The sequence below is a fragment of the Curcuma longa genome, chromosome 12 (assembly GCF_044706935.1).
Source record: "Curcuma longa cultivar G26 ecotype Majalengka, Jawa Barat chromosome 12, ITB_CL_G26_1.1, whole genome shotgun sequence".
Lineage (NCBI taxonomy): Eukaryota > Viridiplantae > Streptophyta > Magnoliopsida > Zingiberales > Zingiberaceae > Curcuma > Curcuma longa.
The window spans coordinates 2,849,459-2,872,456 of record NC_133872.1 but is presented as its reverse complement, the minus strand read 5'-3'; the positions used below and the strand labels follow the sequence as shown (position 1 = coordinate 2,872,456).

Genomic DNA, 22,998 nt, shown 5'->3' with positions numbered 1-22,998 from the left:
AAAAAAAGAGGGGCGTGAGCGAGGCGTGGGAGATCTCTGGGACATCGACAAAGATACTCCGTCTCGATTTGAAGGGCATTTGTTTCTGCTGTCTATTTTGATCGCCACAGACCGCCGCCTTCCTGTCTATCGATCTTCTCTTCTCTTCTCTTCTCAGTTGGCGCATCGGTTTTGTTCGAAGCTGTGAAGAATATTTCTCGATGGTAATGAGGATGCAACGCTCGGCAGCCGCGGTGCTCCTTCCGCTTCTCTTCTTCCACCTATTTGTTTCCTTCTACTGTCTTATTGCCTCAGCGCAAGGTACTCTATGATACTTTACTTTTGCTGTTTCGTTTATGATTGGAGTGTCGGTAGATCGTGATTTTAGAATGGAAATGTTAATAATTATGATCTATTTATAGTTCAATGATGTTATTCTAGGTCGGATAGTGCTTATAAGCAAAGTGTCTTGGCATGCTATCTGGGTTGCTCGGTTAGAGTAGGAAGTAACTTTTTAAGAATTACTAATGCTAAAGAATGAAACGAAGAAATAAATTGTTGTCGGATATTGTGCTACAGAATTTGGAAAGTAATCACGAAAGTCAAAGAACAGATCATCAATTGTTCCAGTTACTTTTACTTTTCTCCGTCTCGTAATTATTATTTTTATGATCCTTAAGCACGAAGAGAATGAATGCCCGAGGAGAATGAATGCCTTTTGACTACAATTTGATACTATTACAAATCTCAAGGCTTCTACTGGAGTTAGATAGTCCTAGATTGGATAGTTCAATTTATAATACAAGTAAGCACATAAAAAGTGTATTTGTTAGCATTACAAAACAAGTAATCATTGGTGGCACCTAGGTGGTTTTGGCAAGGTTTTCATGGTTACCAGGTGATCTTTGTTAGGTTGATCTTTTAAAAAGTGGTGTTTAAGAGGGTGTAAGGAAAAAAAGATTAAAATTTTGCAGTTCATTTTATATTAGAAAGTAATCTTAGTTTTTTCCTATTAGCCCAATCAAAGACCTTTGTTTTCTCAAGCCTTTTGTCCCACTAGACTTTGGCCTCCCCTTTTGCACTTGATGCTGATGGCTTACATTGATTTTTTGCCTTTTTCAGTTAATGTTTTTCATTCTCTTCCTAGATGTGATTTCCTTTATCTTTTATATTTTTTTCTCATTCATTGTTAAATTCTTTTATTCTTACTTTCAACACACTTATAATGCTTTTTTTCATGAGTTTTTATTGTCATTGTGTTTAGTATTTTACTTATTAATTATGATCTATTTATTTGTGATTGTAAAGTTGTTTTGATTGATTAAACATACAATTGTTATACACACATACACACACCAATAATCCTTAATTCGATATACTTATTTTCTATATTTTCTATTGTTTTAATATCAACCATTAAAGGCCTATTGCTGTAGTTGATAGGCAGTCGGCTGACTGTTTGGAAGATTGAACCGATCTCTATTAAATCAATGTTACTTGTTCCTTTATAGTTTGTTTGGCATCAATTCTTATTTTAAAGGAATTCCAATTAGAAGAATCCTTTAAAAATGTAATTTTGAAAAATGTTTGGATTTAAGTGAGAAAATGAGAATGGGATTTCTGTTCTCAAGCTTTTAATCTTAGAATATGAACACTAAATATACTTGATATTTTGTAGAATTTTTTGTCAGATACTCATGTTTCCAGTGAATTCTTGAATACAAATGGACTAATTTTCTTTGTATTTTCAAATCCTAAATATTTATGACAATAAAATTATAATTTGTTTCCTATATATAGAGGAATTTGATAACAGTGAAATAGAATCCTAATTCCACAAAAAATTATGGTTTTAGCAAGCCGTTACTTTTCTTTCTACATCTCTGCTATCTCTATCATTCATGGTTCCAAATTAGGAATGTGATTCTACTTTGGCACATTTGCAGAAAACAAACCAGACGATGCCATTGGCTTGTCAAAAAGAGCCTCTGAAATGATAAAGCTGAAACGATATAATGATGCAATTGCACTTCTAAATTCTGCGATAAAATCAGATCCAGATCATTCAGATGCCTATCAACTACGTGCTACAGCTTTTCGTCAAATTTGCAAGTATGTATGTGCAATTAATATTCTTAATTATCTTAAATTCATTTTCTTCAGGATGTCATGAACCACTAATGCAATAGAAAGAGATTTTTTTTCTTCATCTATAGTATGCCACTCTTATCACAATAAAATCTGTAATGGATAGGGCCTGCCTGTTGTTAGAAAATACGAATACAAAATCAGAAGCATGTGTTATTGTTTAACCAATATATACCCTCAATAAGTCATCCATGTGTTCAATTTGGGTTTGTACGATCTAGTCCAGTTTGCCTTTCTGTGCATATGGCAGATTTTATGAATATAAAAGGTACTGATTGAATCCTTTTTCTAATAGTTTGAATTTTGGAGTTTATGGTAGCCAGTCAATTGTTTTAAATGTGTATGGTTCTCTCAATGAACAGAAAGTGAAAATATCTTTAATTAAAATGTATTAGATGATATTTTTCTAATCAGCTTAACAATTATAACTCCATATTTACCTGGCAGATTAATTGTCATTTTGGTACTGAAATGATAATTCTAAGGTGCCGTGTGGAGTTATTAAGAAGGGGAATATTCTAAAATATTAATATTTGAAGAAAAATAAGTGTTGTAGCTCCAATAAATGATAAAATGAGAAGAAGATAGATAGATATGGTATGGGTATGTTCAAAGACAACGAACTGATTTTGTAGTTGGAAGAGTGAATCTATTGAAGTGGTAGACGTAGAGGGATGAAGGAGACCATAGAAAACATTGACGATCATCTAGCTGTTTGGGTAGTAAAATGATCTAATTAATTTGATTCTTAGTAGTGAGATAGTGTTGCATAGAGTCCAACAGAGGAGTCAGATCTATGTAGTTGACCCAATAGTTGGGACAACATTGCTTGATGATGTAATGATGATTAATTGTTATCTTGTGACTGACTTAGCTTTGAGGACAGAGAACTTACAGAACCTTTGAGAAATGCAGGTTTGAGGAGTCTGGAAAAGACTATAAAAGATTTCTGGAGCTAAAACCTAAGTCTCCTTCAGTTGAGAAGGAGCTTTCTCAGACATTGCAGTCACGTGATGCATTAGATTCTGCATACAATCATTTTGAGTCTGGTGACTATCCAAAAGCTATGGATTACATCAGTAAAATTGTCCTTGTCTATTCATCAGGATGTTTGGAGGTAATTAGTAGATGTATGTTGCTCAACTAGGTAACCTTGGAGATTTGTGTATGTGATGCAGTTTTACACTTCTTATTGTTATTTGCAGGCAAAAATTCTCAAGTTGAAATTAATACTCGCCCTGAAAGACTACTCTAGTGTTATTTCAGAGGCTGGTTACATACTTAAAGAAGATGAAGATAACTTGGAGGCACTTTTGCTACGAGGCCGTGCATATTATTATCTCTCTGATCATGATGTTGCATCAAGGTTTGTTTTCCGAATTTTGTCAGAAGAACTTTCATTTATGGATCTTATTGTAGATGAATGTTACACTTCAGGCATTATCAAAAAGGACTTCGTCTAGATCCAGAGCATAGTGAACTGAAGAAAGCTTATTTTGGTATGAAACAGTTGCTAAAGAAGACAAAGAGTGTAAGACCAAAAAATGAAAATTTATAGCTGCGATGAAGATTTAAATGTGATTAATGCTAACTAATTAGCAATCTTGGATATGTTTGTTGATTTTCAGGCAGAAGACAATGCTGCCAAGGGTAAGCTACGTGTGGCTGCTGAAGATTTCAAGGCTGCCCTTGCATTAGACCCTAGTCATACTTCACATAATGTGCATCTTCACCTTGGTTTGTGTAAGGTTTTGGTTAAACTTGGAAGAGGAAAGGATGCTATCAGTAGTTGCACAGAAGCATTAAACATTGATGAAGAGCTTGTTGAGGCTTTGGTCCAGGTTTGTTTGGTTCTTTTGCTAAATGCGTAAATGATTATATCTGTTGCTTGCCTTTTTGGTGGGACTTGTCTCAGTCTGAGTGTCCTATGGTGATCAAGGTTTTTACTATCCTTTGATACTTATATCAGAGGCTCTTTTTATGGATGGGCATCGCAAAATATTTCTTGCTTCATGTCTTAAACATATTTATGAACAAATTGTACAAATGCTAATGACCTTCTCATGGAAGGATTCATTAAATCATATTTTTCCAAACTATTTGGATTAATTACATGTGTGTTATCCTCTCTATGCAAAGTTATTAGTAATAATATAACTCACTTAAATCAATTTATTGCATTAGCTAAGTTTTCTTTAGTCTCTCTCTTCTCAGCGTAACTGCTCTAATCGATTCAACTCTTGTAAATCCAGAGTTAATTGTTCTCCTTTGAACATATTCATAGCTTCATAGCTTCTACATGTAGTTCCTCCCATAGTCCCATTTCATCATCTGAGCTATAATAAATTGCTTTTCAACATTAGTAGTTTTAAAATTTATCTTTCCTAGTACCCCATACATCCACTATGGCATTCTCATTTTTGGTGCTAATTTTTTTACATTTTACTTCAAACAACCCAACACTTGGACCATTAAATATAATGGGTCGTGACACTTTCTAATAATACTTTCTTTTTAGCCTAAGGGGTACACGATGATCACATAAAATTTTCAAAGGTCCTCTCCATCTTCCCTTTTTTTTATCCTATCAATGATATATCATTGGTGTCCCCTTGTTGAATATCTAATGACGGTCCTAAGCCCCATGAAGAAATTCAAGTGTTGCATTGAGCTTAGATAGCCAGTGAAAATCTCTAAAGCCCAATGAGCATGGATCTTGAGTTGAATGTATGAATTCCAATACCCAATATTTTATGCAACATTTTTTATACTCAAAATTTTGCATCATAGATTGTAATAATATCTGTATCTTTACTATCTAATATGGCCATTTAGTTTAGCAATGACTAAGATATTATCACCCAAAAACGAGAATATCAAATACTTCTGTACACAAGGTGCCAAATTGCAGTCAATAGTAGTTCTTACTAAAATTTCATATTTGTGCAGAACTCTTTTTCATTTGAAGTTGTGGCTTTTTAGTAAAGAACTGGCTGTCCTCTTTTTTGCAGAGAGGAGAAGCAAAACTTCTAACAGAAGACTGGGAAGGAGCAGTACAAGATTTAAAAATAGCAGCTGAAAAGTCTCCCCAGGTCTAGTTCATATTCTATAATTTGCAATTTGCATATTGGAATTATAAAATTCTTTTGGTGCTTTCTTTATTGCTCCCAAATATTTATTTGTACATAAAATTATACGATAGATATTGATTAGTTTGTTTTCAGGCTTGTCTTCTGATAGATATAATGGTTAAAACTGTAATAATATTTTCCAGTGTAATTTAAAAAAAAAATTAGAACTTTCTCACTTTTCCATGTGGGTGAAACTAGCCCTGTCCTAATAATTATGCTTGGAAAGTTTTGAAGATGAAATATACAGTGGAATGATATTTGCATCTCTTCAAGGGAAATTAGTTCATTGATTTGAGATTGTTGCATAGATTGCATTGATAATGAAATTTATGTTTCATGTTAAAATAATATAAACATGCCCTTTTGTGATGCATCCCTTTTATGTATGTTTCTCATTATTATGGTTTTGTGTAAAAGCTAGTGATAGCTCTTTCACAGATAACTAGGATTGTAAAGAAACCAGTAATCATATAATCAAATTGTGTGATAAAATTTAAGTTCTGAAGTGATGGTTATTTGAAAGGAAATGATGTCTTGTCAAATATGATAAGTTCCTCAGTCTTTGATTTATGTCACTAGAGTGTAGCTCAGTCCTAGGAAAATCTGGTGGGAGTAGAACAAATATTTAAAGTTGGCAGTGGGATGGATACTGACGCTGTAAAGCAAATGAAAGAGGGGAAAGGAAAAACATAAAGGATAAAGCAGGAAACAGAACTTGAAATATTCTTTCTAGAATTATCCCCATTGATGGACCTTAAGCATTGCTCTACAGACATGATTCTTTGCTACTATGCTGATTTTGTTGGAAGTTACTAAAGCAAGTGATATGATATTGAAGAATAAATCAACTTTTATTATTATTATTATAAATTCTTCATGTTGTTTAGTATCTAGTGTGGATGATTGTGGTCCAATTCTCATATCATCACTTATTGCACATGACATTATTTTAAACAACTTCATATATATGGACAAAATCTTACTTTAATCCTGGTAATAGGACATGAACATTCGTGAAGTATTGATGAGAGCTGAAAAATCACTGAAATTAAGCCAACGTAAGGACTGGTACAAGATTCTTGGTGTTTCAAAAACTGCATCTGTTGCAGAGATAAAGCGTGCATACAAGAAGCTTGCTTTACAGTGGCATCCAGATAAGAATGTTGATAACAGAGCGGAAGCTGAGGCCAAGTTCCAAGAAATTGCTGCTGCCTACGAGGTAATATCTGAAGTCAGATGTTATTTACCTTTTAACCTAGCCTTTTTGTTTGAAGGATATCAATATTATATTGCCTGTCATTGTTCAGATATAAACTAGTATTCTGTAAATATATAATTTTCAAAGCATTCAGATGCCATGTAGTTTGCTTTCGATGAATTTGTTCAATGTCTTAATTAGGATGTCCGGTGACCATATTATTTTTTCCCTTTTTCCATACAATGACAACGTCAGTCAGAATATTAGTAGCGATTAGATGTGAGCGGGTAAAGAAGGATGAAGAAATTTTTTTTTAATATTACTAGCAATTTATGCACTAGTGTTTGTCAACTCTTTTAGGCTGCCATTTTTTTTCCCTAGTTTATAGTCATGAACAAATATCAAGTTTAAGAATATAAATTGGTTCTGTCTTTTCATGTCTTACAATTATGAGACGTGATTGTTTAACGAATGGTTTGCATTAGTTTGGTTGTCATACCATTTTTGTCCTATAAATCTTGATTTACAGGTACTGGGTGATGAAGATAAGCGCGTAAAATACGATAGAGGTGAGGATGTTGATGAAGGTATGGGGATGGGTGGTGGAGGCTTTAACCCTTTCGGTGGCGGCGGCCAACAATATACTTTTCACTTCGATGGTGGCTTCCCCGGTGGTGGATTCCCTGGTGGCGGTTTTCAGTTCAACTTTTGAGTATTTTAAATTATTGTTCTTGAATCCTCATGGCACGGTCGATGCTTACCAATCTAACAGTGTCGTAGAAACATGATGGAACTTTTGCAAACGAAAAGGCAAAACGCAGGCATCAATTTTTTGAGTTAGAGTACTGACTCCAGAGTAGTCATCAGAGTGGTGCTCAGGATGAATGAGATGAGTCGAGCAATATATCGAGAATATGTTGTATCAATTCTTTATCCATGGAATTTGCTCTTAGCAGTTCGTTTTTTTTGAACATTTTTCTCGATTTAAGGAATATGGCCTCCCAATATAATTTTACTCATGATTATGCATTTTGTGATAGTTCGTTTGTTATAAAAATATTGTAGTAGAAGTCATAATCCCCTGTATTTCCTTCTTGGTTGGTTGCGTCAATGTTGTGAACAAATAATTTCTCCTCAGAGTTCTTTCTTCTAGAGTAAATATCTAAATTACGCTCAATTATATGATATGTTCAGGATAAAAAGAAATTTAAGGGGTACTATAAAAATGTATATAAATGCGTGCTAAAAATATGAGAATTTTTTATTTGATGGAGAGTAGGATTGAAAGAGAAATTTTTTGGTTACTTTAATATATGAGAATAATAAATAATATAAAATTATCTTTTTTTTAGGTAAGAGATTTGTTTAGATAATTTAGGTATTTAATTTTTGTCTGATTATAAGGACTTAAATTAAGTGCAATTGCAATATATAATAAAATAATGGAAAAAATTAAATACAAAATACTTTAAAGGTAAGTAATAATGTTATTAAGGAGTGTCTTCCCTACCGGAACCATTACGTGGCAGATTACTATGGATTGGGACTGGAACATCTTATTATCCAATTAATACTAGATATATCAATTTGATTTTATAAAAAAAATTTATCATCGTCAAAATAAATTAAGAAATATAAATAAATGGTGATAGACAGTTCAATATTATAAATTTTTTAACTTTTTAAATGTAATATATTCTATATAAAATTTAAATCTTCATTGTCTAGGAAGTCCACTGTAACTCATATTTTTTAATGGAAGAAACTTTAACATTATCCTAGTTTTAAAAGGTTTTTTATGTTTTTTTTAATATATCGATGGCATTTTGTAAAAGAAGAAAAAGTTTGAGGTGAAATGAAATTTTCTTAATTATTTACGTACCTACCAAGGATCAACTTGGCTGAAAGCACAATGACCAGACATGAATTTCGAATTCTTTCACACGAGGGATTTTAATTTGAATATTGCTTTTTATTTTTTTAAATAATAATTTCCAAATAAATAAAACTTATCTTCTTATATATATATATATTAAAATTTCTTTTACGATATTATATTTTCTAAAATCATAAAGGTGGCTCGAGATACGCTTCGCGTTGGCATCCGAAAGATTCGCGTACGATATTACATTTTCGAACGGTTAGGAAGCACTGCCTTCTCGATTCTTCCTCCCAACAAAACTAACCTCCTCCTCCTTCTCCTCCTCCTCCTCCCCCTCCTCGTTTTCTTCCTCCTCGTCGCAGAAGAGAAGAGAAGAGAAGCAGCAGGGTGGGTGATACGATCTATGTATCGCTTGCCCAATGGGGACCTACACCTGCTGCCTCTGCTTCACCCGCCGCTTCCGCTCCGCCGAGGTCCAGCCGCCCGCCGACGTCCGCGCCGCCTTCGCCGCCCACACCGAGGGCGCCACCCACATGAACGCCGATCAACTCCGTCGTTTCCTGACCGAGGCGCAGGGAGAGGCCACCCCTGATGATGCTGACCGGATCATCGAGCAGACCATCCAGCTTCGCCCGCGCCAGCCCTTCCTTGCTATCCTCTCCAAGCCCGCATTGAATGTCGAAGACTTCTATAACTACCTCTTCTCTGAGGATCTCAATCCTCCGCTTCGATCGCAGGTGAGAGCCTTTTGCCCGCCGTTTTCTTCTCCTCCTACGATCCAAAGAGACATTCTTTTGGGGGCTAGCTAGCATCAGCGGCTGAAATATTTCTGATGCGAGAAACATGGTTTAGGGATTAATTTGTATTATGATCATTACCTTGGCAGGTTGCTTCTCTGACGCTAGGTAATCGATTAATTGATTAAGAGGGAAAAAAATACTTTGCTGTTTGAATCAGGAGCGTTGCAATGCTATGCTATGATCTAGTTTATTGATTTAGTTCAATCAATCTCTTTTTCTGTTCATTATATTCGCACATTCTTCCTCCCATGCTAGGTGTTCATTGAATTTGTTGAAAAAGGCTATGTTGCTTCATGAATCAGGTGGGCTACAATGCGATGACATAATTTATCCATTCTATTTATTTGGGATTGGGAACAACGTGGATTTATTTGGTTTTATGGGACGAGGTGGAGACCCACCAATGTTATCACTTCATATACTGCAGACCGCCTATCTTGATATACGAAATTAAGAGAAAAACAAAGTATGAAAAAATGTACAGACCCTGTATACAAAAATAAAGTTAGTGTTAACTTACATCTCAATTATTGTTGTTGGGAAATAGCTTGACCAACATTATGAGCAATAAGCAAATAATCTGAATTTTTTTTATCTTCATGCTGATCAAATAGGATATAGACCGCATAGTATATGCAACATGTGATCTCTTTAGGTAATTCTATTAAGTATGTTGGCTATCTTGGAGGAAAAAAAATTGAGCCTGTTCATTTGAGGATGAGAAATTAATGAGGGTTGTTTTTGATGATTTTCTCCTCCAAGAGAGGAATAATTCTTGTAATTTTAATCCCTAATCTAAACACTCGTTTGACAAGTGATAGACACTTTAGATGCTAATTATGTTCATGTTACTTATAAATATGACCTACTGGACAATGTTATATTATGTGTTTTAAATTGTATGCATATATGTTTTCTTTGTGGAAATGAAAGCAAAGAGGATCTGATGTTGTCAGAGAGACAAGAATTTAATATATGAGCTTACAAATTTATGCAATATGAATTGTTGTACTTCTCTCTGTTAAACCTATGCAAGAAGCCTTCAGAGTTTTAGTGTTCCTACAATTTCCTTTTTTTCTTTGATTTATGTTGTAAGTTTCTGCGTCCAGCCGCAGTACTTCCATGTTTAGACCTTGGATGAATCTTTTTTATCTGCACAAGCTTCAACTTAAAATATAAGGTCGAACTTGTTTTTACAAACCTTTTATTCTCCTTTACTGGTCCAGGCTCAGCCTAATGCAGTAATGTTGCATAAAAAATGATCATATCTTACACCTCAACGGATTCATCTGAGAGCAACATTTGTAAATTATTTGGATACTTGATCTTCAATAGAAATTTATGACTAAAAAAATTGGGAATACATTGAAGCAACATTGCCCATTATCTGAATTCAATCACTTATCAATTTCTCAAGCTATTGCTAATGTAATGCTACGTGTTTGTTGCAAGGAGAAATTACCATTCTCAAAGAAAAAAACTATTTGTGTAGGATTATTGATCTAGGGCAAGAACTTTCTCTTTCTGGCTATGTGTTTGACACACATGCTTTTCTGAACAAAGCCTAATGTTAGACAATTCATAGACTTGCTGCATGATATCTTTTTGACTTGCCAGCTCAGTATGCAAATTAACTAGATAACACATTTTTCATCAACAGGTTCACCAAGATATGACTGCTCCATTGTCCCATTATTACATCTATACAGGGCATAATTCGTACTTGACTGGGAATCAGCTGAGCAGTGATTGCAGTGATGTTCCAATTATAAAAGCACTCCAAGATGGTGTTAGAGTAATTGAGTTAGATATGTGGCCTAATTCTACTAAAGATGACATTGATATTCTCCATGGAAGGTACTAAAACAATGCCCTTAATGCCCCAGTTTTAACTTCATGGTTGTACTTTATTTATCATCAGTTAGAAGTTGTTTGAATGGTTATTATCCATGTCAGTGCACTTTTTTTTGTCTCCCATGCTCATGCTATGCTTGACATGATATGTGAACGTAAAAAATGGACTGTGCATGTTGTGCAAATCTGGTTCAGCTCAATAATGCTTTGCAATCATATGTTTTTGCATCCATATTGCTTCTATTTTATTGTATTCTTTATCTATTCCATAGGACATTGACATCGCCAGTGGAGCTTATTAAATGCCTAAGGTCCATCAAGGAGTATGCCTTTACTGCATCACCATATCCTGTCATCATAACTCTGGAGGACCATCTTACTGTTGATCTTCAGGCCAAAGTAGCTCAGGTTATCGTCTTACCTCTTTTTCCCTTCTCAATTGAGTGGAAATTACTGATGTTTTCCTTTAAACCTAGTTCTTACAGTTAACTGATTTATTAGATGGTTGTAGAAACATTTGGAGACATGCTATACTACCCTGAATCAGAATCTTCTAATGAATTCCCTTCACCAGAAGCTTTAAAGGAAAGGATTATTATTTCAACCAAACCACCAAAAGAGTATCTTGAAGCTAAGAATGAAAAAGAAAATAAACACGACACCCAAGATGTGAATGAATCAGATGATGAAGCTTGGGGGAAAGAGGTTCCTGATGTTCAGACTGAGCTTGAATCTGCTGATAAGGTATTATATTGCTAATATTTATTATTATTATTATTATTATTATTATTATTGATGCATGGAAATCCAAAAACAATTTACTGGAATCCAATACTCCATAACAATAACTAAAATGCTCAGACTGGAGAAGATGATTCAGATGATGGTGATGATAGTGATGATGATGACCAAAAAGTAAATCAGAGTTCCTCACCTGAGTACAAGTCTTTGATCACTATTCGTGCTGGAAAACCGAAGGGCGATCTAGGTGATGCACTAAAAGTTGATCCAGATCAAGTCAGACGTCTCAGTTTGAGTGAGAAGGAACTTGCAAAGGCAGCTGTTTCTCATGGTCTGGACCTAGTGAGGTTAGATCTTTATTTTAACTTGTGTGGACAACTAACTTATTACTGAAAAAAGGACACTTTTTTTTCCTTTTCCATGTGGAGATTTCATTTAAGAATTTTTTCTTGACGTCAAGACTCTTTTACCTTGTAAACAAATTGGCAGCAGCTTCTTGATACTCACTTTCTCTTGTAGATTTACGCAGAGAAATCTTCTTCGGATATATCCAAAGGGTACACGTGTCAATTCTTCTAATTACAACCCATTCGTTGGATGGATTCATGGTGCTCAGATGGTTGCATTTAATATGCAGGTGAGCCAGATCTTGGGTTCTTTAGTATTTTGTTTTTACTCTATTCTAAATTGATATTTTACGCGCAAAAAGTTTCCAGCCAATTGAATTTTGTTTAATTACTTCACATGGATAGCACTATATCGATTATATTTTCAGCATTTGACTACTGTTGGTGATTATATTAGAAAAATTAGGACACAGTGAGCATTCAAGTATCCATCTGATGTGGAGTTTGAGTAGGACCATTGTGCAAAGACTAAGCCCTTCAAGAAAAAAAAAATTCTTGGCTCACGCTGCCAAGCAGCAGGTTACATATGATGCCAAAATCACCTCTTGGAGAAAATTTCTGATAGACTTGTGAATTCTGATAATTGTAATATAAATTTGAAGCAATATTTTGACTAACATAGTAATTTCTATCCAAGGCCTACTTTATTTTTGCATGGCACAAAGGCGTTTATATTGGGGACTATTTCATCTCATATTCATGAAACAAAGGAAACTCATTTATAAAATATCATTCAAGAATCAGTGGCTTCTTTCTGAGACACTGATTTAAATTTTCTTTCAAAAATGAGATCCATTTCTACGAGGGAAGATAGACTTGAAAATAAAGAAGCTTGCATATGGTTATAGATGGCATAGTTAATTTGTGGTGGAAACAATTGATGATATATATCTGACAGCTAGTTTCTTGTAAAATGTAAGTGACTCAAATATTCAGACAATGTACCATTAGATATATAATATTCTTGTAAATGTTGTGAATTCAGCTATCAGGGACTGGGGAACTCATCATCATCTAGTTTTTGTTCCTTGGAGGTTCTAGTTGCAATTTTCATAATATCATTTTTGACATTACTATTATATTCAACACTTTCACATTGATAGGGATATGGAAGGTCATTATGGCTGATGCATGGATTCTATAAAGTCAATGGAGGATGCGGATACGTAAAGAAACCTGAATTCCTTCTGAAGAATGGACCAAACGATGGTAATTTTGATCCTAAAGCTAAATTGCCAGTAAAGAAAACCTTGAAGGTGATCTTTTTCTTGCCCTTTTGAAACTTCTGTCATCTTTCTGACGGTCCAATTTTACTGTGGTTTAAGATGTTTTTCATTTTCGTTCTTTCTCCAGGTCAAAGTATACATGGGCGATGGTTGGCGCGTGGATTTCAACCAAACACATTTTGATTCATATTCACCTCCAGATTTCTACACAAGAGTAACCAATCCTACCTTCTTTATTCGTTCATTTCAGCTAGATAACATGAATCTGGAACCAATTCATTCTGAACATTATATAAAACAAATAATTAGTCGTTGTTCAACAGCTAGGGATCGCAGGGGTGCCAGCTGACACCACAATGAAGAAAACAAAGGCAATAGAGGATAACTGGATACCAGTTTGGGACGAGGAGTTCATCTTCCCATTGACGGTGCCTGAACTCGCCCTGCTGAGAATAGAAGTGCACGAGCACGACAAGTCAGGGAAAGACGACTTCGCAGGGCAGACATGCTTGCCAGTTTCCGAGCTACGACAAGGGTTCCGATCAGTGCCACTCTTTGATCGTAAAGGAATGAAGTTTAAATCCGTTAGACTGCTCATGAGATTTGAATTCGAGTAAGTTCACGAGCAAATTAAGCAAAACGTGTCGATATATATATAAGTTTCCTTTCAAATTCAGAGGAGGGGTGTGGATATTGTTTCCTTTCATTTTTACTGTCTTTGCTAGTCTTTTAACAGAGGATGGTCGAGTGTTTTTTACATGCTTTTATGTATGATTTTTGTTGGGGACTGTTCTTGGACTGTAGATGAGGCCGAATATGAATCATAAAAGTTTATAGCTTTTCATGCAAAATAGAAATAAAAATAAAATTGTAGTGTCGGTGTTCACAGAGAACCGAAAGTCAACAGATCTATTGACGTACTTTTGCAAATTTATATCCAGATTTAAATTGCAATCAATCAATTCACGTGAAAATGTTCCCCAAAAAATAAAAGACAAAAACTCCATCGGCCCCAACCTCATGATCCATTTGTTTTTTTCCCCACAGTTTGTATATAAATATATATATAAAACACTCTTTTCCTGATCGCTAGTCACTGAAAAGGCTCCACGATTCTTCAGCCTTTCAAAAATGAGTTTCATGGCGATGATCTTTAGCAGCCAGCTCGCCCTTTCATGCATTGTCTTCTGTTTTCTTTTTCCGGCGCCGGTAGCACCCGCCGCCGTCGACCACTGCGATGGCACTCTGTACCCAGAACTGTGCGCCTCCACCCTCTCCGTCATCCCCGATCTCCACGCCAAGTCCCTCCCCGACGTCATCTGCGCCACCATCAACGCCTCTGAGGCAGTCGTCAACGCCGCCGCCAAGAATTGCTCCACCTACCTCCGCCACCACAGGTACGACCTGGACGGCCGCCAGCGCTACGCCCTCTCCGACTGCCTCGATCTCTTCTCGCAGACGCTCGACGAGCTGGTCGTCGCCGCGTCCGACCTCTCCCGCCGCAACGCGGGCTCCCTGATCGACGACGTCCGCACCGTCCTCTCGGCCGCCATCACCAACCAGGACACCTGCCTCGACGGCTTCGCCTACGTCGGCCACGACGGCGGATACCGCCACGCCATCGAGAGCCGGCTCAACCACCTGTCGCACATGGTCAGCAACTCCCTCGCCATGGTGGGGAAGATTCGGCGGCGGGAACCTCGCCGGAAGGAGGCCCTGGAGGGATACGGCGAGTTGGACACCAGCACCGAGTTCCCGGTGTGGGTGTCCAAGAAGGACCGGAGGCTGCTGCAAGCGGCGACGAACGAGACGAAGCCGGACTTGGTGGTGGCGAAAGACGGGAGCGGGAACTTCACGACGGTGAGCGAGGCGGTGGCGGCGGCGCCGAGGAACGCGAATCAGAGGTTCGTGATCTACGTGAAGGCGGGGACGTACCTGGAGAACGTGGAGGTGACGAAGAACAAGAAAAACTTGATGTTAATGGGCGACGGGATCGGGAAGACGGTGATCAAAGCCAGCAGGAACGTGGTGGACGGATGGACCACCTTCCGGTCGGCCACCGTCGGTGAGTAAACCTATTCCTCCTCCTCCTCCTCCTTTGCATCTCGTTCCCTGACACCATTAATAATTGATTCTGACACTGCTTTAACTCATTTGCATTTTTTTCCGTTCTCCTTTTGCTTTTATTTCTCAACCATTCTGCGGATTACAGCATATTAATTGCCAACTTCTTTTGCCATTTAGTAGGAGTGCATGCATATCGATCAGTAAATTTGTGCAGATCTGACAAAAGAAATCTAGATTTCTGAACTTACACTGTAAAATTTATACGTAAACGAACAGAACAGACATTATTAAATGCGCATGGCTGCCATAATGAAGGTGGATCAAAATAGGAGACAAGGGAGAACAGTACAGAATTTGCCGACTCCTCCGACAGAACTCAGAACACAGATTTGTTTTTTTGCTTCCGCCGATTGATTAGTTAATTAATTGACAACGCAAATTCCGGAAAAATACAAATCGATCGTGCGTGATTGATGCCCTTTACTGATTTATTTGACTAATGAATGTTGATGGTGATTGATGCAGCGGTGGTGGGCGACGGGTTTCTGATGCGCGATCTGACGGTGGAGAACTCGGCGGGCCCGAGCAAGCACCAGGCCGTGGCCCTCCGCGTCGGCGCCGACCTCTCCGCCTTCTACCGCTGCAGCTTCGTGGGTTACCAGGACACCCTCTACGTCCACTCGCTCCGCCAGTTCTTCCGCAACTGCGACGTCTACGGCACCGTTGACTTCATCTTCGGCAACGCCGCCGCGGTGCTCCAGAACTGCAGCCTCTACGCCCGCCGCCCCCTCGACAACCAGCAGAACATCTTCACGGCGCAGGGGCGGGAGGACCCCAACCAGAACACCGGCATCTCCATTCATAACTGCAAGGTCGCGGCCGCCTCCGACCTGGCGCCGGTTCAGTCCAGCTTCCGGACCTACCTCGGTCGGCCCTGGAAGGAGTACTCCCGCACCGTCTTCATGCTGTCCTCCCTCGGCAGCTTGATTGCGCCGGCGGGGTGGTTGGAGTGGAACGGGAGCTTCGCGCTGAACACTCTGTATTACGGGGAGTACATGAACAGGGGACCGGGGGCGGGCACCACCGACAGGGTGAAGTGGCCGGGCTACAGGGTCATCAACAGCTCCGTCGAGGCGAGTCAGTTCACGGTGGCGGCCTTCATCCAGGGGGATGAATGGCTGACTTCCGTGCCTTTTCTCGCCGGATTAGCGTAATCATCGATCCCTGAGATATCTGCAGCAGGATGGAGGCATGGCTCCGTTAATTATTTGGGGCCTTAATCAATTTTAGCGAATAATTTGCTCTATTTTCATGCATACGTAGTCCAGTCGCTACGCGTATTTTGGAATTAATAAAATGTTTAATTTCATGAATCAACTACATTCTTATGCTTATTGCTAGTGATCAATAAAATCAATGACAATCTATATAATAAAGATCACACATTTTTCATGATCAATTGTAATTTCTGGATCTATCTCTTTACACAGAGATGATCATACAATTGATCGAAACTGCTAAAGTAATAAATTCCACCTTTTTTATATAAAAAAAATGACATGTTTCTTTTATTTAAATTTACGGCAATTTATTGAACCGCTTTAAGTATGAGCACCTAATTTTTATACATCAAAACATATAGTCTCTGTGTATTAAAATATCTCAAAGATGTATTAATTTAAAAAACCCCATAACTCTCTATCTAAGTTACAAAATTTTGTCTGAAGCCACAATTAGACTCATAAGACTTTTAGAAGTGTAATAATTTTGGTTTGAAGTGTTTTTAAAATTGTGTCAATTTCAAAAACCCACAGTTCAACATAACTACACTCAGGCAATTATCTTGGTTTAAAGTATTTTTGAGGTACTTAAAGTCATTAATAAATTTTGATCAAAATTCAATAATGACCCTATAGTATCTGAAATTTTAAAATATTGACATGGTCAGAAGTAAAGGAGTTCTAAAAACCTTGTAATAGTGTTAGTGAGTGAATTTGACAGACCTAAGTCCTCTAACAAGTTTATGACAAAATATTTCAATGTTGTGACAATTTCATAAACTCATAATTATCTATCTAGGCTATAAAATTTATATATGAAGGTATGATTATACTTAGAAGATTCCTAAAAATATAATGATCTCGATTTGAAGTATTTTTCTCCTTCATGACTTTAGACATCTCATAAACATTTAAAACTAAGCTTGTTACACTCTCAGTCTCATCCTCAATGTAATCGTACTCTTAAATATGGATTGAGATATTAAATTTATTACGATCAATTAATTGATGGTCCAGATTTGTAATGGCTCGAAGAAACTAACATTCAAGTTGCGTGGTCGATTCCACAATTCAATATAATAAATTTAGAAACCGATTCATATTTGTTGGGTTGTAAGGGTGCAAACATAGTCCCACATCTAAAACACATGAGAAAGATCATGGGGTTAAAAGGATGAAAAGTATCTCCATTGGGATGAGACCTTTTGGGGAGAGCTCAAGAACAAAGTCATGAGGGTTTAGGCCCAAAGTGGACAATATCATACCATTATGGAGATGCGGACATCCTTTTGGACCCAACAATTGGTATCAGAGCGAGGCTCGCTCTTCACCGGACTAACCGCCGGATGAGTCATGATCCAGATCTAACCATGTGGGGACCCTCGGGAAAAAACAAAGGAAGTAGGGAAGCTCGGACCATGAGGGACATGGCAGCCGGGACATGGCAGCCGGACCATGAGGACATGACAGCCGGACCATGAGAAATGGTAGGAGAGCTTCTAGTGGTCCTTTGTTTGAGGGGGGATTGTTGGGTTGCAAGGGTGCAAACATAGTCCCACATCTAAAACACATGGGAAAGATCATGAAGTTTAAAGGATGAAAAGTATCTCCATTGGGATGAGGCCTTTTGGGGAGAGCTCAAGAACAAAGCCATGAGGGTTTATGACAATATCATACCATTGTGGAGATGCAGACATCCTTTTGGACCCAATAATATTGTCCTCAACTGTATGTAAATAAGTTAAAAGAAGGAATCTAACAAGAAACAACTATGTATTATGTATTTTGATAAATATGAAAATTAAATACCTTTGAAAATCTGATTGGCGTTTTAGTAAATTGTCGTAAATAATATGATTAGTGTCAAAAGACAATAATAAATATTTACTTTTATTTTCTTGGAAAATAGAAAATACAAAAATTAATTGCAAATAAAAGCCAATAAAGCGCCTTCAATTTTTAATTCTATAAAATCATGAAATTGCAAATAAATTAGAGAAGTTAAGAGGCGTTTGGTTTGGTTTTTTTTTTATTTTATAGAAATTGTTGTTTACTTTGTATTTTCTAATCTCATTATTTAGAAAATAAAAAGTCATTTTCTAAGAAAATAAAAAATGATAAAATATCATTTTCTACCTAGAATGGAAACTGTGATAGACAAATAGTGTGATAGACAAATAGAAAATGCAAAAACGCGGCTACAGTAACGCCGTATGCCTCTAAATTTCTCTCCGACGTTACCTCATCGCTCCTTTTCTCCTCCAACTTAAAGGGTTGCAATTTCGACCCCCAACAACTTAGGCATCTCCGCCTCGCCCTCCACAAACCCGGCGCCTCCGATGGAAACCATGGTGCCGGCGTTAAAAATCAGATTTTTTTTTCTGTTTCCCATAAAGCGGAGAGGAAAGGAGCGGCCTTTGGGGGTCAAAGGCAGTTCTCAGCCTCAGAAGCGATGGGGTTCTCTATTCTGAGTTAAAGCCGAGGATCGGGGAGGCGAAACGGACTACGGCGAAGGGGAGTCGACGACAGAGGGGTTGGCGGAAGGTGCGAGCTTGCGGTGCGGGAGGTAGCGAAAGGAGGTCTTACGTTGAGATAACCCTCTCCATGATTCCAAGCGGCCGGCATTGAGCGATATCCAAGTAGCAGAGAGAAGCTCGAACAGATTTAGGAATTCAATAACCAAAACTTAACTTCGGAATCGTTACAAGGCAGTAACAAACCATTTTTTACTAATCTTGTTCTTGAAGGGATGGGAACAGAGAAGGAAGCATCCAAAGAAGAGAATTGAAATGCAAGAATTGATCCGTCGACGCAAACAATGTGTTGGTGAGATAGAAGTCTTCGTAGTTGCGTCTCAAAAACAGACTATTTGATCTGATTTACTTGATATTTTGTCCCTTCAATATTTTTTTTCCTTGCTGAACTTTTCATCAAATTATGCTGACCTCTTTTGATTTTTTGATCATACTATAATTATTTATTTGATAAATTTTATTTTTAATTTTTAATTTTTAATTTAGATATCTAATTTTTTAAATCAATTAATTTTAATTTATTTTCCACCCAAATATGGTCCCACACGGTCGGATTAGATTTGATTTCCTTCTTGTATTATTTTTTCTTTTGTATGAATAAGATGGTCTTTTTTTTAAAAAAATTATTTTATTTATAATTTTTCATATTAACAAATCAAACATATTTTTTTAGTTTTATTTTTTAAAAAATAAAAAATAATATATCATACTAAATATATTTTCTATTTTTAAAAAATTAAATCAGAAAATAAAAAACAGAAATAAAAAATAAAAAATAAAAAAAATTTCAAACCAAACCCTCTAAAATTTCTGACCGGAGAGAGATAGGGCAATCGAGCATGGAGGCGTCGAAGGATGTCGACGGCGGTTCCTCAACCATGACCGTCCACGTCAAGTTCACCGGGCGGACGCTTCCCGTCTCCCTACCGGAGGACGCTACCGTTGATGAACTGAAATCCCTTCTCCAGCCACTCACCAACGTCCTCCCTCGTGGTCAAACCCTCATTTTCAAAGGTGTGCCCCTCCTTCCTCTCTTTTCCATCCAATTAGAGGCCAACGCCGTAGCCGATATTGCTTTGAACTAGGGTAATTTCAAACTGTTTGTTTATCCAAGGATCTATAATGCGGTTCCAGGGATGATCTCTCTCTCTAGCTAATTTAACTTGATGTCGGTAATGTGTAAATATTTGTAAATTGGTGAGCTGGTGATTGTAATGATGTATTGGACTGATTCTGGACTTTTATGTTTTTTGATTAGCTGATTTAGGCAGCGAAAAGCCAGTTAACCGAGCGCTCCTATTACCTGCACATGCGATTGAGATTATGCTTTAGTTAGAGTTTAAATAAACTACAAGTTTTGCAGCATTGCTATTGATATTGTTGTGGATATCGAAACGTGAGATTGCTGAACTTTATTTATGGCAGGGAGAGTTCTTACAGATAAAGTGAGCTTGAAGTCAGTTCCAGTAACCAATGGTACGAAGCTCATGCTGATAGCGTCTCAAGGTCTTCATCAAGGGGTAGTTTCCTGTCTTTTGTGATTATGTTTAGTGTTGGTTTGCTTTACCTTGCAATAAGATATAGTTGTCTATTGTCATGCCTGCTGATTGACAGTGCATGAAATCCTGTAACACATGTTTTCAAGATGCTATAATTTATATTTCTTTAAGATACTGTTCAATTGCAAATATACCCAAGTGCTGATAATATTGTAGCAAAGTTGATCTCTCAGACAATTGGGAGAAAATTGCAGGTTGTTTCTTTGTTCACTATCCACTTTGTATGACACTATCCTTTACTGTTAAGTTTCTTTTAACTAGTATAATAATTATTGAGAATTTCTTGCGAACAGGATGGCCCCATAACTAAAGACTCTACATCTCAAACAGCTAACTCAAGGAGGATTCTCGATGCTAAGAAAGCTCAAGTTAGTCACACAAAGACATTTATTGAGAAAAGTCGGCCTGAAAAATGGAAATTGACTGGTGTTGTAGCCTTATCGGAGTGCCATTTAGAGGTACCAATGGGAGTGAATCAGCAAATGAGCGTCTGTTGTCTTAAATGACCACTTAATGTCAGTATAAGTTTTTTCTATTGGAGGCAAGATATTTTTACTTATTTTTGGTGGAATAAATGCCCATATTTTACAATTTTTTATAGAATTTTTGAAGCTTCAAAAATAGAACCTTTTCTTCTTAAACTTTTAGCTTGTCCTTTGTCTAGTTTTGTCTTTGTTGCTAAACTGTCAATCTATCATTTTCAAATGTTTTATTTTGACCATTTTTATAAATCACTTTGATATGATACTTATATTTGCATGTATACTAATGAATCACCTGGTCTTGCACATTGTGTGTTAGAGGGGTTTCATCTGACAACTGGTTCTGATGTTGCTTTTGTGTTTATTTTTTTTTGCATTAGTTATTATTATTATTTATTTTTCTAAACATTCCTTAGCGTTGAAAGTTGAAAATACTTTTGATCGAGTTAATCACTTCTGCTTTCCATGCATTACTTCAAATTAAAATAAGGCCTGACTATTTTGATTATATTTGATCCGAATTAGTCTAATGGGATTCAATTGTTAACGAACATTCTACTTGAGAAATTCATTAACATATACACTGTCTAGTCTGCTTTTCTTCCTTCTACTTGTGAATGATATTCTCATGTATTGATAGGCAGTGCCTGAAGAAGTATGGTCTTGTGAATCTTCTGTAAGAGTATTGGACATCAGCAACAACTTTATTCATGAAGTACCAACTAAAGTTGGATTATTGCAGTCACTGAATGTAATTCTCCTTTAACCAATTTTTTGGCTGTTGATTAAAGTATTTTATCCTCACTAGCTGTACGACCATGTTTTAGAATTTCAAAGGCCACTTATAGTAAATAGTATCTTCCAGATACAACAAGTTTTGATTTTGGAATTTCTTTCAATGTCTTTAGAAGTTGTTGCTGAATGCAAATAATATAACTGATGACAGCATAAGTTGGGAGGGTCTATCATCTCTGAAGTCTTTGACTATTTTATCAATTAACCAAAACTGGTATGTAGCAGATGGATTCTTTGATGTATTATTGCTATTCTAAGCATAATGTTGTAATCAAATTTATGCAGCATTTTGTGTGAAGGCCGCTTAATAATCTTTTTCTTTTTCATATGAATCTAATATGTCCTCTTGCCAGATTAATGAAGTTTGTAGAAATAGTTAATTAATACACTTTGTACTGAGATAGTGTTTATTAGGTTGTTCACTCTATATTTCTAATGACAATGATTATTTCTATTGCAATTTTTTGTGTTTAGCATTTCCAGACCAAAATTTTCCTTAGAAAGATAGATGAGGAACATTGGATATGGTATCACAAGGTTCACACCACAAGAAGTTGTTGCGAAGGAGTTTGTTCCTTTACTAATGAAGCTAGAGTAAAGGATATTATATAATTTGGGTCTTCATTAAGTTGATTAGTGTTCTAACTTTTGGTCCAAATATCCCATAGGTAGTTGCAAAATGACAGTGAAATAAAAGCTGGAAAATGATATTTAAGAGGACTAGAAGACTCACAAGTCAAGTTCATCAAAAATATAGTCATCACCAAAAAAAATATTATGTGAGAGATGAGAGATGTTAGTATGTAGAAGATATATATGATCATGTGCCAAATGACACAGATTGTGATGCTAGTCTTCGAAAACTAACACCATATTAGTGTTGGTCTTCAAAAACCAACATCACAGCCTGATTAA

The 22,998-nt window shown here is 36.7% G+C and overlaps 4 protein-coding genes across 4 annotated transcripts; all 4 read left to right on the top strand.

Annotated features, from left to right (window-relative positions):
* On the top strand, positions 1-7,557 carry LOC141843250 (dnaJ protein P58IPK homolog B). Its single transcript, XM_074731305.1, has 9 exons — positions 1-300; positions 1,926-2,091; positions 3,043-3,244; positions 3,333-3,493; positions 3,565-3,658; positions 3,756-3,968; positions 5,139-5,219; positions 6,259-6,477; positions 6,986-7,557. The coding sequence occupies exons 1-9, from the start codon at positions 201-203 to the stop codon at positions 7,166-7,168; spliced, it is 1,419 nt and encodes a 472-aa protein (XP_074587406.1). The 5' UTR covers positions 1-200; the 3' UTR covers positions 7,169-7,557.
* A 1,169-nt stretch (positions 7,558-8,726) lies between these two features.
* LOC141843248 (phosphoinositide phospholipase C 6-like) lies at positions 8,727-14,159 on the top strand. The gene is made up of 9 exons (XM_074731303.1): positions 8,727-9,075; positions 10,799-10,995; positions 11,265-11,400; positions 11,494-11,736; positions 11,854-12,080; positions 12,253-12,370; positions 13,244-13,396; positions 13,494-13,580; positions 13,690-14,159. Exons 1-9 carry the CDS (start codon positions 8,758-8,760, stop codon positions 13,981-13,983), a joined length of 1,773 nt encoding a protein of 590 aa, XP_074587404.1. The 5' UTR covers positions 8,727-8,757; the 3' UTR covers positions 13,984-14,159.
* A 310-nt stretch (positions 14,160-14,469) lies between these two features.
* Positions 14,470-16,806, top strand: LOC141843249 (pectinesterase-like). Its single transcript, XM_074731304.1, has 2 exons — positions 14,470-15,431; positions 15,959-16,806. The coding sequence occupies exons 1-2, from the start codon at positions 14,498-14,500 to the stop codon at positions 16,645-16,647; spliced, it is 1,623 nt and encodes a 540-aa protein (XP_074587405.1). The 5' UTR covers positions 14,470-14,497; the 3' UTR covers positions 16,648-16,806.
* A 3,274-nt stretch (positions 16,807-20,080) lies between these two features.
* On the top strand, positions 20,081-22,340 carry LOC141843454 (plant intracellular Ras-group-related LRR protein 8-like). The gene is made up of 5 exons (XM_074731513.1): positions 20,081-20,261; positions 20,673-20,767; positions 21,100-21,264; positions 21,929-22,039; positions 22,197-22,340. The coding sequence occupies exons 1-5, from the start codon at positions 20,087-20,089 to the stop codon at positions 22,338-22,340; spliced, it is 690 nt and encodes a 229-aa protein (XP_074587614.1). The 5' UTR covers positions 20,081-20,086.
* Positions 22,341-22,998: the final 658 nt, after the last annotated feature.

What these genes read in the sequence shown, in the direction of transcription:
- LOC141843454 (XM_074731513.1), top strand. Translation starts at nt 20,087, where the DNA reads ATGGAGGCGTCGAAGGATGTCGACGGCGGTTCCTCAACCATGACCGTC. An exon ending in TATCGGAGTGCCATTTAGAG is followed by an intron (nt 21,265 to 21,928) that starts GTACCAATGGGA and finishes ATGTATTGATAG; the next exon opens with GCAGTGCCTGAAGAAGTATG. An exon ending in GATTATTGCAGTCACTGAAT is followed by an intron (nt 22,040 to 22,196) that starts GTAATTCTCCTT and finishes CAATGTCTTTAG; the next exon opens with AAGTTGTTGCTGAATGCAAA.
- LOC141843250 (XM_074731305.1), top strand. Translation starts at nt 201, where the DNA reads ATGGTAATGAGGATGCAACGCTCGGCAGCCGCGGTGCTCCTTCCGCTT. An exon ending in ATTCATCAGGATGTTTGGAG is followed by an intron (nt 3,245 to 3,332) that starts GTAATTAGTAGA and finishes TGTTATTTGCAG; the next exon opens with GCAAAAATTCTCAAGTTGAA. An exon ending in TGCTAAAGAAGACAAAGAGT is followed by an intron (nt 3,659 to 3,755) that starts GTAAGACCAAAA and finishes GTTGATTTTCAG; the next exon opens with GCAGAAGACAATGCTGCCAA.
- LOC141843248 (XM_074731303.1), top strand. Translation starts at nt 8,758, where the DNA reads ATGGGGACCTACACCTGCTGCCTCTGCTTCACCCGCCGCTTCCGCTCC. An exon ending in TTCAGGCCAAAGTAGCTCAG is followed by an intron (nt 11,401 to 11,493) that starts GTTATCGTCTTA and finishes CTGATTTATTAG; the next exon opens with ATGGTTGTAGAAACATTTGG. An exon ending in CAGTAAAGAAAACCTTGAAG is followed by an intron (nt 13,397 to 13,493) that starts GTGATCTTTTTC and finishes TTCTTTCTCCAG; the next exon opens with GTCAAAGTATACATGGGCGA.
- LOC141843249 (XM_074731304.1), top strand. Translation starts at nt 14,498, where the DNA reads ATGAGTTTCATGGCGATGATCTTTAGCAGCCAGCTCGCCCTTTCATGC. An exon ending in CTTCCGGTCGGCCACCGTCG is followed by an intron (nt 15,432 to 15,958) that starts GTGAGTAAACCT and finishes TGATTGATGCAG; the next exon opens with CGGTGGTGGGCGACGGGTTT.